At 42.3% G+C, this 13,220-nt stretch overlaps 1 protein-coding gene across 1 annotated transcript in view; it reads right to left on the reverse strand.

Annotated features, from left to right (window-relative positions):
- The window catches only part of DENND3 (DENN domain containing 3), a 68,138-nt gene that overhangs the window by 45,240 nt on the left and 9,678 nt on the right, over positions 1 to 13,220 (reverse strand). The window contains exons 2-5 of the mRNA XM_067467259.1: positions 10,367 to 10,649; positions 8,728 to 8,843; positions 6,499 to 6,635; positions 2,074 to 2,185 (exon numbers count right to left, since the gene is read on the reverse strand). Of these exons, the coding sequence (XP_067323360.1) occupies positions 2,074 to 2,185; positions 6,499 to 6,635; positions 8,728 to 8,843; positions 10,367 to 10,649 (648 nt within the window). The remainder of the gene's footprint in view (positions 1 to 2,073; positions 2,186 to 6,498; positions 6,636 to 8,727; positions 8,844 to 10,366; positions 10,650 to 13,220) is intronic.

Raw genomic sequence — 13,220 nt, forward strand, 5'->3', positions numbered from 1 at the left:
AAACAAGTTGCTGCACAAAAGCTTCCAAACAACAACAAGAACAATTTGCAGGGAAGGATTGGGGAAGGGATGATCAGCCCATCTGCCCTAAGTGACCCAAAATCCCCTCCTCAGTCTGCTCCCCCCTGCTGTAGCCAGGATAATAGAAGTGAAATGGCTTAAAGCAGAGGGAGATGGGGAATGCAGAGCAAAATGTGGCAGCCACACAAGGTTAAACCATTTCCCTCCAAACTATCATCATTGGAATGAATGTCAACCATAAGGTCTGCTGCTGCCGCTGCATAGAAGTCTTTCCTAAAACAGAGCAAAACCCTATCTATGTTGCCATATAAACCAGTTGCAGATTATATAGTAGCATAACTCATATGAAGGTGGGTCAAAATGTTTTACGTTCTGCATCATAAAAATATTAACCAGTGTTTCTCAACTTTGCTATTGCCGTGACCCCTTAACACAGTTCCTCATGTTGTAGTGACCCCCAGCCATAAAATTATTTTTGTTGTTACTTCACAACTGTAATTTTGCTCCTGTTACAAATCGTAATGTAAATATCTGATATGCCGGATGTATTTTCATTCACTGGACCAAATTTGGCATAAATACCCGATACACCCAAATTGGAATACAGGTGTGGTTTGGAGGGGAGATTGATTTTGTCATTTGGGAGTTGTAGTTGGTGGTGTTCAGAATGCTCTTTGACAGTAGGTGAACTATAAATCCCAGCAACTACAACTCCCAAATGCCAAGGTCTATTTTCCACAAACTCCACCAGTGTTCCCATTTGGACATATTAGGCATATTGTGCCAAGTTTGGTCCAGATCTATCATTGTTTGAGTCCACAGTGCTGTCTGGATGTAGGTGAACTACAACTCCAAAACTCAAAGTCAATGCCCACCAAACCCTTCCAGTATTTTCTGTTGGTTATGGGTGTTCTGTGTGCTAAGTTTGGTTCAATTCCATTGTTGGTGGAGTTCAGAGTGCTCTTTGACTGTAGGTGAACTAAAAATCCCAGCAACTACAACTCCCAAATGCCAAGGTCTATTTTCCTTAAAATACACCAGTATTCACATTTGGGCATATTGGGCATATCGTGCCAAGTTTGGTCCAGATCTATCATTATTTGAGTCCACAGTTCTCTCAGGATGTAGGTGAACTATAATTCCAAAACCAAGGTCAGAGCCCACCAAACCCTTCCAGTATTTTCTGTTGGTCATTGGAGTTCTGTGTGCCAAGTTTGGTTCAATTCCATTATTGGTGGGGTTCAGACTGCTCTTTGACTGTAGGTGAACTATAAATCCCAGCAACTACAACTCCCAAATGCCAAGGTCTATTTTCCTCAAACTCCACCAGTATTCACATTTGGGTATATTGGGCATATTGTGCCAAGTATGGTCCAGATGCATCATTGTTTGAGTCCACAGTGCTCTCTGGATGTAGGTGAACTACAATTCCAAAACTCAAGGTCAATGCCCACCAAACCCTTCCAGTATTTTCTGTTGGTCATGGGTGTTTCGTGTGCCAAGTTTGGCTCAATTCCATCGTTGATGGAGTTCAGAATGCTCTTTGATTGTAGATTAACTATACATCCCAGGACCACAACTCCCAAATGACCCCCCAAACCCACCAGTATTCAAATTTAGCATATAGGGTATTTGTGCCAAATTTGGTCCAGTGGATGAAAATACATCCTGATATTAGATATTTACATTACGATTCATAACAGCAGCAAAATTAGAGTTATGAAGTAGCAATGAAAAGAGTGTTATATTTGGGGGTCACCACAACATGAGGAACTGTGTTAAGTGGTCGTGGCATTAGGAAGGTTGAGAACCACTGCTGTGGAGGGAGGAACGAGTGTAAGAAAAGGAAGTAGTAAGTAAAGAAGAGGAAAAACCATGGGGAAAATACGAGAGAAACAGAGTAAAGGGGAAGAGGAAACTGGGCTTTAGCTAATACGTTTCTGAGCATCTACCAGGGGAAAAAACGTTTCAAAAAAGAGAATCCAAAGGTACATTTCATTCACCAGAAAACATCCAGAGAATTAATTATGTTGTAGTAACCTGAATAATTACCAAGTGGAGTGGTCCTGGAGGAGGGCTGGGTATTAAGGAGAGCTTGGCTGCAAATTCTTTTATATGGTCATCAACATCTAAATCCTTGTAAGGTTTCAAATGCACCAATAAGCTGTAATGAGAAATCAGAGCAAAACGTAATTAATTATATTAGACAAAAGTTGTTTTGGTGAAACTCAAAACTATTTCTGGAAGAAACTTAATTCCTTCTAAAAAACAAACTATCGATATTTCATTTTAACTTTGCATTGGTACAATTCTGAAAGATAAATAGACCCCGGAAAATGTGTTGTTGAAGCCTTTCATAGCTGGAATCACTGGGTTACTGTGAGTTTTCCAGGTTGTATGGCCATGTTCCAGAAGCATTCTCTCCTGACATTTTGCCCACATTTATGACAGGCATCCTCAGAAGTTGTGAGGTCTGTGGGAAACTAAGCAAGTGAGGTTTATATATATATCTGTGGAATAATGTCCAGGGTGGGAGAAAGAACTCTTGTCTGTTTAAGGCAAGTGTGAATCTTGGAACCGATTAGCATTGAATGGCCTTGCAGCTTCAAAGCCTGGCTGCTTCCTGCCTGGGGGAATCCTTTGTTGGGAGTTGTAAGCTGACCCTGATTGTTTCCTGTCTGGAATTTCCCTGGGTTTTTTAGTGTTGCTATTTATGTACTGTCCTGATCCCTCCTGGCAGGATGCAGCCAGGCTTTGAAGCTGCAAAGCTATTAAATGCTAATCAAAGTTTTTTTTGTTTTTTGGTCGTGTCAGGAGCAACTTGAGAAACTGCAAGTCGCTTCTGGTGTGAGAAAATTGGCCGTCTGCAAGGATGATGCCTGGATGATTTGATGTTTTTATCATCCTTGTGGGAGGCTTCTCTCATGTCCCCGCATGAGGAGCTGGAGCTGACAGAAGGAGCTCATCCGTCTCTCCCCGGATTCGAGCCTGCGACCTGTTGGTCTTCAGTCCTGCCGGCTCAGGGGTTTAACCCACTGTGCCACCGGGGGCTAATCAAAGTGACCAATTGCAACACTCACACTTGCCTCCAACAGACAAGAGTTCTTTCTCCCACCCTGGACATTCCACAGATATATAAACCCCACTTGCCTAGTTTCCAACAGACCTCACAACCTCTGAGGATGCCTGCCATAGATGTGGACGAAACGTCAGGAGAGAGTGCTCCTGGAACATGGCCATACAGCCCGGAAAACTCACAGCAACCCAGAGACCTGTAAAAATCAATAAATTTCCTTCCACAAGTTTACTAATTCATGCAGCCAAATATTAAAATAATTTTGAAGTCCTGTGCTTTGTGCTTAACAACTACAGGGGGGAAAAATAACGTATCATTATGTACAATAGGCTCATCACAATGGAAATCTGGAAATTCAATATTCCACAGCAGTAACCAAAAAGCACCAGGGACTGGGGACTCTATTGGTCCATCTACAGGAACATAGGGACCTTTCCTACCAATTTTGTTCACCTAATTCTCTTAAACGTCCCAGAAATAATTTCAAGCAAAAAAGGGCCGGGTTTAAACCGCCAGCTGAAGAAAATCTAGCCAATCAAAAGGTTGGCAGTTCAAGCTCGCCGTCAGCTCAGCTTCTGCTCACCTAGCAGATCGAAAACAGCATTTGTGAGTAGATAAATAGGTACTGCTTTAAAAGGTGCCCCAGCAATTCACTTGGGAGGACGTTTGCAAACAACAGTAAGCTCCATCGCATGGAAGATAGCGCGACAGCACCACCCAGTGGCCAGAGTCAAGCACAGCCTCCAGATGCCAGAGATGGAAAAAGATGGGAAAGCCTTTACCTCTGTTTATGTACTGTCTGTCCTTGTTCATTATATAACGGCATTGAATGTTTGCCGTAAATGCGTCTTGTAATCCTCCCTGAGTCCATCAAGATTATTAAGATCGTCTGGAGAGGCCCTGCTCTCGGTCCCACCGGCCTTGAAAGCGCATCTGGTGGGAACGAGGGACAGGGCCTTCTCGGTGGTGGCCCCTCGACTCTGGAACTCTCTCCAACTGGAGATCAGAACCGCCCCTTCTATCCTGACATTTAGGAAACAGGTGAAGACTTGGTTATGGAGACAGGCATTCGACGAGTGAGCCAACACCCTGAGATATGGATGGAGGATGATGAGCAGTGATTTTAGTGTGACGACTGACCATTATAGTTATTGATTGTAACTGCTGTTTTAATGTTTTACTGTAATATGTATTATGATGTTTTATTGATTGTATGTGATATTACGGTTGGAAACCGGTCTGAGTCCCTCAAGAGAGGTGTGAAGGCCAGTATACAAAACTTTTAAATAAATAAAATAAAATAAAATAAATAAGGCAGAATATAAATAAAGTATATTATTATTTATTTGACTGGCCATTTTCCATATAGACAGCCTATTACAACTCCCTCTACGTCCCACCTTGTAGTTTAAGATCATCCAGGGAGGCCCTGCTCTCGGTCCCGCCAGCCTCGTAAGTGTGCTTGGTGGGGATGAGGGACAGGGCCTTCTCAGCGGTGGCTCCACGCCTGTGGAACTCGCTCCCCAGCGAGATCGGGTCAGCTTCTTCCCTCCTTTCTTTTAGGAAGAAGGTTAAATCATGGCTCTGGGACCAGGTCTTTGGACAGCAAGCATGACAACACCTTGGATATTGAACCGGACTGTAATTGGCTATATGGTTGATGACAATGTTTTTAACGTGTTTTTAACTTAATGTTTTATTTACTGTTTTAAACTGTTGCTATTTGTGTTTATATTTGTATTATATTGAGGCTTCAAATTGTGGCCGGTTTGTAAGCCGCCCTGAGTCTCCCCTCGGGGGTTGAGAAGGGCGGGATAGAAATATTGGAAATAAATAAATAATAATACCGACCAACCACTTTTGGCAAAGGGTTTCCTGGACAGGGACTTTGTCACAGAGAAAAAAATCAGGATTATAATAGAGAATGTTTACATACATTATTTTACATCAGGATAAGGATCAATTGAGTGATCCCATTTCGCTCCATTTGCTGCGCACATTGAGGCTGGGTTTCTGCTATAACCACACCATTAGATTTCGTACCATGAAACCACTTTTTCTCCTCTACTTTATCTGATTTAAGAAGAACTCTACAGGATATATATAGTATAGAGAACAAGGACATCAGATAAAAGTTCTACTAGTAGAGATTAGATGTTCACTGTACCGATTGATGGTAAGTTTCAGGCTATCTCTAGTTGTTTACTAGATGGCCATTTTCGATTTAGACAGAGACATCTCCACACTGTATTGATTATGCATGGCTGCTCAGTGCTCACCCTATACTAACATCATGTGAAAAAAGCGAACTGGAAAAAAATGTTTATGAAAAATGCATCCCCTCTATTACAAAATTGATCTAAAAGAAGAAAAAATTCAACAAGTAAATCCACCTCTGATGTTGTGGGGTGAAGTTATTGGCCCCGTAATACTGCTCCCAGTTTTTAGCCTTTCCTACCAAAGAGTTTAACCCCTTGATGGCGCAGCAGGTTAAACCACTGAGCTGCTGAACGTGCCGACTGAAAGGTCGGCAGTTCAAATCCAGGAAGCAGGGTGAGCTCCTGCTGTTACCCCAGCTTCTGCCAACCTAGCCGTTTGAAAACATACAAATGTGAGTAGATCAATAGGTACCACTTCTGCAGGAAGGTAATGGCGCTCCATGAAGTTAGGCTGGCCACATGACCTTGGTGGTGTCTATAGACAACACTGGCTGTTTGGCTTAGAAATAGAGATGAGCACCACCCCTCAGAGTCAGTCCCAACTAGACTTAATGTCAGGTGAAACTTTTACCTTTACCTTTCCTACCAAAGAGTGCAGGGGCCTCACCCAACAACGATTCCCGTAACTCCATAGCACGGAGCCTGTCAATGGCCTCTCCGCACAGCAGGGCAAGGAAACACATCAATCACAGTCTCCTTTGAACTATCAGCTAATTTATTATACAACTATTTACATTAGAAGCTAAGCATATCAGAAAAACTGCTTCATCTTCATTGGCAGCTACATCACGAAGAATAGAACACATTGTTATCAGCACTAGTCCACACCTCCTGCATTCTAGAGTGACATATGACGTATGATGCACTATGCTGCGTCCATTGCTCTCTGTACTAAGATTTATGACCTCTCTAGGAACGCTGATTCTCTTCATGGTACAGTTAACCCTTTCCAAACAGGAATTCTCTCGGCACCTAGCATTACATTTTAAACATACAAACTTTGAAATCTACACTACACATTTTCAAAACACATCAACAGGGTCATAGCAGTTAAAGCGGTGTGAAACTTTAATAATTCTGCAGCATAGATGCACCATAAGACCCACTACTGCAAGTTCCTAAAATTACAACATCCGCAAACACGCAAATCGGTAGCATATGTACATAAAAAATAGTCCTTACCAAGAAAGGCAATCTTTCAGGGAATTAAAGTATGGGTATCTCGATATGACACAAATTGCGAATGGTAAAAAAAATGGAGCAGCTCTAGAAGTCTGTACGGCGTCCCACTGAGCCTGCCCATTGGAGATGTATCCGTCCTAAAAGAAAACTATGTTATTTTGGTTGTTTGACAAGAATTCTTAGTTTTCAAAACCCCACAAAATCATACATATTCATTCACAGAATGCAAGGAATAAAATTTGCCTTAAGAAAATGTTCAAGCTATTTTTTAAAAATTTCATGTCATCCAGTAATCACAACAATAGGCTTGTGCAATCTGGGTAAACCTTGACCCTTTTGTATCCTGGCTTTCAGTGAGGGCCCCAATCCGTTTTTTGAGAGCCTCCTGAAATCAGGAAGGAAGATATCTGTTTTCGCTCTGTGGTACCAAAAATCCATTTTCTATTGGTCCATTATGGGGGGGGGGGTGCTTCCCAGGCTCTTCTTCCTGTCATTTTAAGCATTTAGGCTCTACTCTAGAGGAGAGGCAATCAGCTGCAGGTAGATGCATACTTTAAGGAGGCTTCTTACCTGCTTCTTACTCTAGAGGAAGCGCTCAGCTGCAGGCAGCCGTGTGCTTTCTGGACCTTCATGCCACACTAACTTTCCAAGGCAAGCACGCAAGTTTCCTTACTCTAAAGGAGAGGTGCTTGGTTGCAAGCAGGCGTGTGGGCTTTCTGGGCCTGTGTGCCACATGCACTTTCTAACGCAAGGATGCAAGTTTGCTCTACAGGAGGTGCTTGGCTGCAGGCAGGCACATATGCTTTCTGGGCCTGCATGCCACACTAACTTTCCAAGGGAAGCAGGCAAGTTTCCTTACTCTAGAGGAGAGGTGCTTGATTGCAGGCAGGCACGTGGGCTTTCTAGGCCTGCATACCACATGCACTTTCTAAGGCAAGGATGCAAGTTTGCTCTAGAGGAGGCACTTGGCTGCAGGCAGGCACGTACGCTTTCTGGGCCTGCATGCCACACTAACTTTCCAAGGCAAGCAGGCAAGTTTCCTTACTCTAGAGGAGAGGTGCTTGGTTGCAGGCAGGCACGTGGGCTTTCTAGGCCTGCATACCACATGCACTTTCTAAGGCAAGGATGCAAGTTTGCTCTAGAGGAGGCGCTTGGCTGCAGGCAGGCACGTATGCTTTCTGGGCCTGCATGCCACACTAACTTTCCAAGGCAAGGAAGTAAGTTCCTGGAGATTTAGCACAGCTGGTAAATCATCAGAAATTATAAGATCTATCAACCAAAAGGTTGCAAGTTCGAAGCCCCGGGTTAGCATGAGTGACCAACTGTCAGCCTAGCTCATTGTTTACCTAAGCAATTCAAAAACAGCTTTAGCTGTGATTAGAGAAATTAGGTACCGCTAAAAGCAGGGGAGGTGTTTTACGACGCCATAAAGAAAGAAGATCAGAAAATGCTGGGCGACCAAAAGGAAGGAGGAAGTCCTGACAGCTCTTCGTCATAGAGGACAGAGCAACAGCACCCCCTGGACTCGAGACCAATCTTCCATAGCACCTCCTTCTGTTCTGTCTGTATGTATATTATCTATACAAAAGTGGCATTGAATGTTTGCCTTGTATGTGTACCAAGGTCTGTCCTGAGTTTCCTTGGGGGTGAGAAGGGCGGAAGATAAATAAAGTGTTGTTGTTATTATTATTATTCTGACACAAAACAAATCGAACACTTCCCAAGCATCTAGGACTGTGTGATGTATTTTCAAATGATGCGCGCAGATCCCAGTAAGGTGATCTTCTGCAGCTGGCAAATGGTAATTTGGTCAGCGCCTATTGTGTTTAAGTGCAGGCCAAGGTTTCTAGGCACTGCACCCAGTGTGCCTATTATTATTATCATCATCATTATTATTATGTTTATTTATATCCCTTTTTCTCTCCACAAAAGGGACTCAAAGCATCTTACATTAAAAACATTTCAATGCGATTTTAAAATATACAAATATTAAAACATAATTAAATATCATTAGTATTAAAAACAATTCAGTTACAAACCATAAAAATACTTTCAAAATTAAAAACTACACATGTTTATGAACTCTATTCTTCACATTGTTATGCTCTGAACTGCAATCTGATGTAACAAAAAGTACAAGGAGTAAGCTATTTTAGGAATGTTATGTTTTGCTTAAAAGCAACTCAACCTTTTGAACAGTTTCAGTGGAATGTGGCAGAATAAACATACTTGCATAGGCTGGTAATACTGTGCAACTACGCCATACGTTCTGTTGCCAAAGACATCCGTGAAAACCAGAAAATGGAACTGGTCTTCCCTGGATTCGCCCGTTATGTGAAATCCTCCTGCAAGAAAAACAGACAGGAAGCATTTATAGAATGATCCCTGGAGCTAATTAACCATCCCTCACAAAACTATTTGCAAGACTGATGAAACAGATTTCATTTGAATTCTACCAAAATCATGACTGCATGAACTGTGTATTTTTGTCTGACATCTGAGGTGCAGCCAATGTGATGCAAATGGGGATGATGTGGTGGGAAATGGAACCTATGCTACAAATCCATGTCAGTTTTATTAAAATATATTCACTCTTTCTATTTTAAAAAAAATCTTGTAACCTTACTTTCTGGATACTCCTTGTAGCTCTCAGTGTTCCAGAAGAGAATCTATCATAGAGTAGAAGTGAATAATACAAGGCTATCACTTATTTAATTTCCTTCCAACACAGTACCTAAGGTGTCTTAGGAGAAATATTAAAAGGAACATACCTTTCCAAGTATCTATGACGCGGCAATAAAAGCCGCACAGAAATCCTTTCTTGCGGCCAATATTGTGTCTGCAAAGAACCGTCTGGTTGAGCTGTTTCGAGTTGTCAGAGGGCTGTTAAATCCGCCTTAGAGTGAGATCCTTGACAACTCAGCAGCTCGCTATGAATCATTTGCTCAGTTCTTTGCGGACAAAGTCACTCTGATCTGTTGTGACTCTGACGCCACATTAAGGGCAGTCTCTGAGGATGTAACACAAGCACCTGCTTGTCTGGTTTTGATGGATTCATTTCAATTGGTTCCGGCCCAGCTTACTTATCCAAACGTGTCTCCCTCTATGTTCCACTTCGTAGTCTAAGATCTGCTGGGGAGGCCCTACTCTCGGTCTCACTTTCTTCGCAAATGCGTCTGGTGGGAACAAGGAACAGGGCCTTCTTGGTGGTGACCCCCCGCTTGTGAAATTCGCTCCCCAGCAAAGATAGATCGGTGTCCTCCCTCCTTTCCTTCAGGAAAAAAACTAAAATCGTGGTTATGGAACCAGGACTTTGGCTAGTGGGTATAGCAGCACTTTGAGCATGGAACTGGTCTTGATGACTGTTATGATCATTGGGAAACGGATATGTGATTATGTGATTGTGTGATGATATAATTGTTACTGTTTTTGCTGCCTATGTTAGCCGCTCTGAGTCCCCCTTGGAGGTTGAGAAGGGCAGGGTAAAAATGCTGTAAATAAATAAATAAATAAACATAGGTACAATGTGATGAGTTGTATCAACTCACTAAGATCATTTAAAATTATCTTTCTTTGTCCATGTGGACAAATTCCTTCAGCAGCTCACAAAGTGAGAGCACACTCCAAACTCCGTCTCTCTCTGCTTTTCTCTTCTTATCACTGAGCACATGCATAGCTCAAGCCTGAACAAAATGTAACAGTATCCAAAAGTCCCAGGCTCTGACCGCTCCCCAGGCATTGCCCGCCCAATCAGTTTCATGCATCTTATTTTACAGTTGACACACACACATTCACAGATTCCTTGCATACTCCAACACAATTCACTTGAGAAGAAATACGTTGTGAAAACTTAAAACACACACTTTACCTGGAAAGCAAAGCTGTGGCAATCCATTAAGGTCAACATCTTTAGGAATAGTAATATCTTCAGTCTCGGGAGCCTTCTGGCCTCCTCCGTTCAGAATTCTTGTGTTTTCAATCTTATTTTTCTCTTTCTTTTTTCGAAAGGAGCGGCGCTTGGCTTTATTGAACGCATTACTGTTTATATGTGTTGTTTCCAATTCCTGCTTGCTGATAAACGGAGGTACGAAAACAGAAAGGACTTCCGGTTCAAGGGAAGGAACGCTCTTCACATCTTTCTTCTGAGAAGCCTAGAAACAATTGAAATAAAATTCATCTTATTTTGTTCCTACGGAGCAGTTCAAAGTCAACACTGATGATTTTTTTATTCTACAGTCATTTGTTATAGTGGTTCAAAAAGTGATCACTATTAGTGTTCCCAGATTTTTTGCGTACTCACTGTTTCGCAGTTTTTCTCCTCCCTCCTTCTATCTCTCCTCCTTTCCCTCCTTTTTGCCCTCTTCTCCTTCGCTTACCCTCTGCCTGTCTTTCTTCCAGGTGGGTTGGGAGGGACCCACGTGGGTTGGGAGGGACCCACGTGACGTCACGAGATCAATCTGGTGCAGGGAGATTATATATATATATATATATATATATATATATATATATATATACGGTTCTGGCCCAACTTACCTGTCCGAACGTATCTCCCCCTACGAACCACGGAGGACTTTAAGATCATCTGGGGAGGCCCTACTCTCGGTTCCGCCTTTGTCACAAGCACGTTTGGCGGAGACGAGAGACAGGGCCTTCTCAGTGGTGGCCCCTTGGCTATGGAACGCCCTCCCTAGGGAGATCAGAACTGCTCCCTCCCTCTTGATGTCTCGGAGGCAAGTTAAAACGTGGCTATTCGAGCAAGCGTTTACAAATACAGAGTAGCTAATATAGGAAATTGAATGACCTGACAATGGAATTGGACAATGTTTGAGAATAATGAGAAGCTGATGATGTTGCTTTTATTGCTTTTGATGTCTTATACTGTTTAATGTTTTTATCTATATTATGTCTTATGTATACTGATTTGTTGGAAACCGCCTTGAGTCACCAATTGGCTGAGAAAGGCAGTATACAAATACAGTATGTACATGACCTTGGAGGTGTCTACGGACAACGCTGGCTCTTCAGCTTAGAAATGGAGATGAGCACCACACCCCAGAGTCAGACATGACTGGACTTAATGTCAGGGGACTACTTTTTATATATATATACACACACACACACACACACATATAGTGTCTACTTCGCGGATGTTCACTTTTCACAGGTTCGCGGGAGGTCCTGGAATGTAACACCCACCCACGATAAGTGAGAAAACACTGTACTCTTAACTTTGCAAAGTTATCAGAATGGCATGGCATAGCATGGCATCTCCATTTCCATTTCTTTTCCATGAGAAAACAGATAAAACATAAAGTTCATGTATCAATTCTTTGCATGCCTATCTTCCTATATATCGCAATGGACCAAATTTAATTTACCCCACATGTTCTATAGAAACACATGTATTTGTGTAACTGTTGTATTACAGAAAATGAGTTCTGCCCTTTCTATCCAGATCTTCAGTCTTAGGGTTTACTAATAAATCAATAGGCATATGGGAAGCCCTGGCCCTTGAACACTCCAACTGGAGGCCAGCTGTGACCAGCAGTGCTGCAGAATTCTAAGAGGCACGAACAGAGGGGGAAAGGGAGAAATGTGCCAAGAGGAAGGTAGATCAAGTCAACCCTGACCAGGACCGCCTTCCACCCGGAAACCAATGTCCTCACTGCGGGAGAAGATGCGGATCAAGAATAGGGCTCCACAGCCACCTACAGAACCACCACCAAGACACCACCACATCTAGAAGACAATCATCCTCGAGCTATGAGGGATCACCTAATTAAGTAAGATGGTGTGTAGCTGGATGCAGAAGAGCCTCACAAAGCCAAAATGCAAGAAGGGTAACACAAGGGAAACAGATCTTCCATAACAGGAAGGAGACTGGACGGAAGTGTTCCTACAACTTCTCACTTGAGATTAGGTCATGCTGACAATGCTTTAGCATCTCTCTCGCATAGACTACTGCAACACGCTCTACGTGGGGCTGCCTTTGGAGACGACCCGGAATTTTCAACGGGCAGCAGCCAGATTTCTAACTGCAGCGGCATACAGAAGCTGTTACGTCAACTCCAATGGGTGCCAGTCCACTACCGAGCCGAATTCAAAATGCTCGTCTTATTAATTTATTATTTATGTATTTCCAACATTTATACCCCGTCCTTCTCAACCTCCAAAGGGGGACTCAGGGCGGCTTACAACAGCAGCAATTCGATGCCAACAACAACAACAACACATTATTATTATTATTATTATTATTATTAATAATAATAATAACAACATCACACAGTCCTAGACACTTGGGAAGTGTCCGACGTGTGATCCAATACAACAGCCAGCAAACTGATCTTGTCTGCTGTGGACTCATCTTGTTGTGTTTCAAATAATAATAATAATAATAATTTATTTATTTCTGTATACCCCGCCAACATCTCCCCAAGGGGACTCGGGGCAGCTAACATGAGGCCAAGCCCCAAAAAATTACAATAAGTCAAAATAAAATACAGACAACATATAATAGCATTTAATACAATGCAAACAATAAAACAAAATAATACAATAAAATAAACACAAAATGTATGATAAAGGAATTGAATACAGTGGGCTGGGCCAAATGCAAAAATAAAATAAACACAAAATATATGATAAAGGAATTGAATACAGTGGGCTGGGCCAAATGCAAAAATAAAATAAACACAAAATATATGATAAAGGAATTGAATACA

The sequence above is a fragment of the Anolis sagrei genome, chromosome 4, assembly GCF_037176765.1.
Source record: "Anolis sagrei isolate rAnoSag1 chromosome 4, rAnoSag1.mat, whole genome shotgun sequence".
Lineage (NCBI taxonomy): Eukaryota > Metazoa > Chordata > Lepidosauria > Squamata > Dactyloidae > Anolis > Anolis sagrei.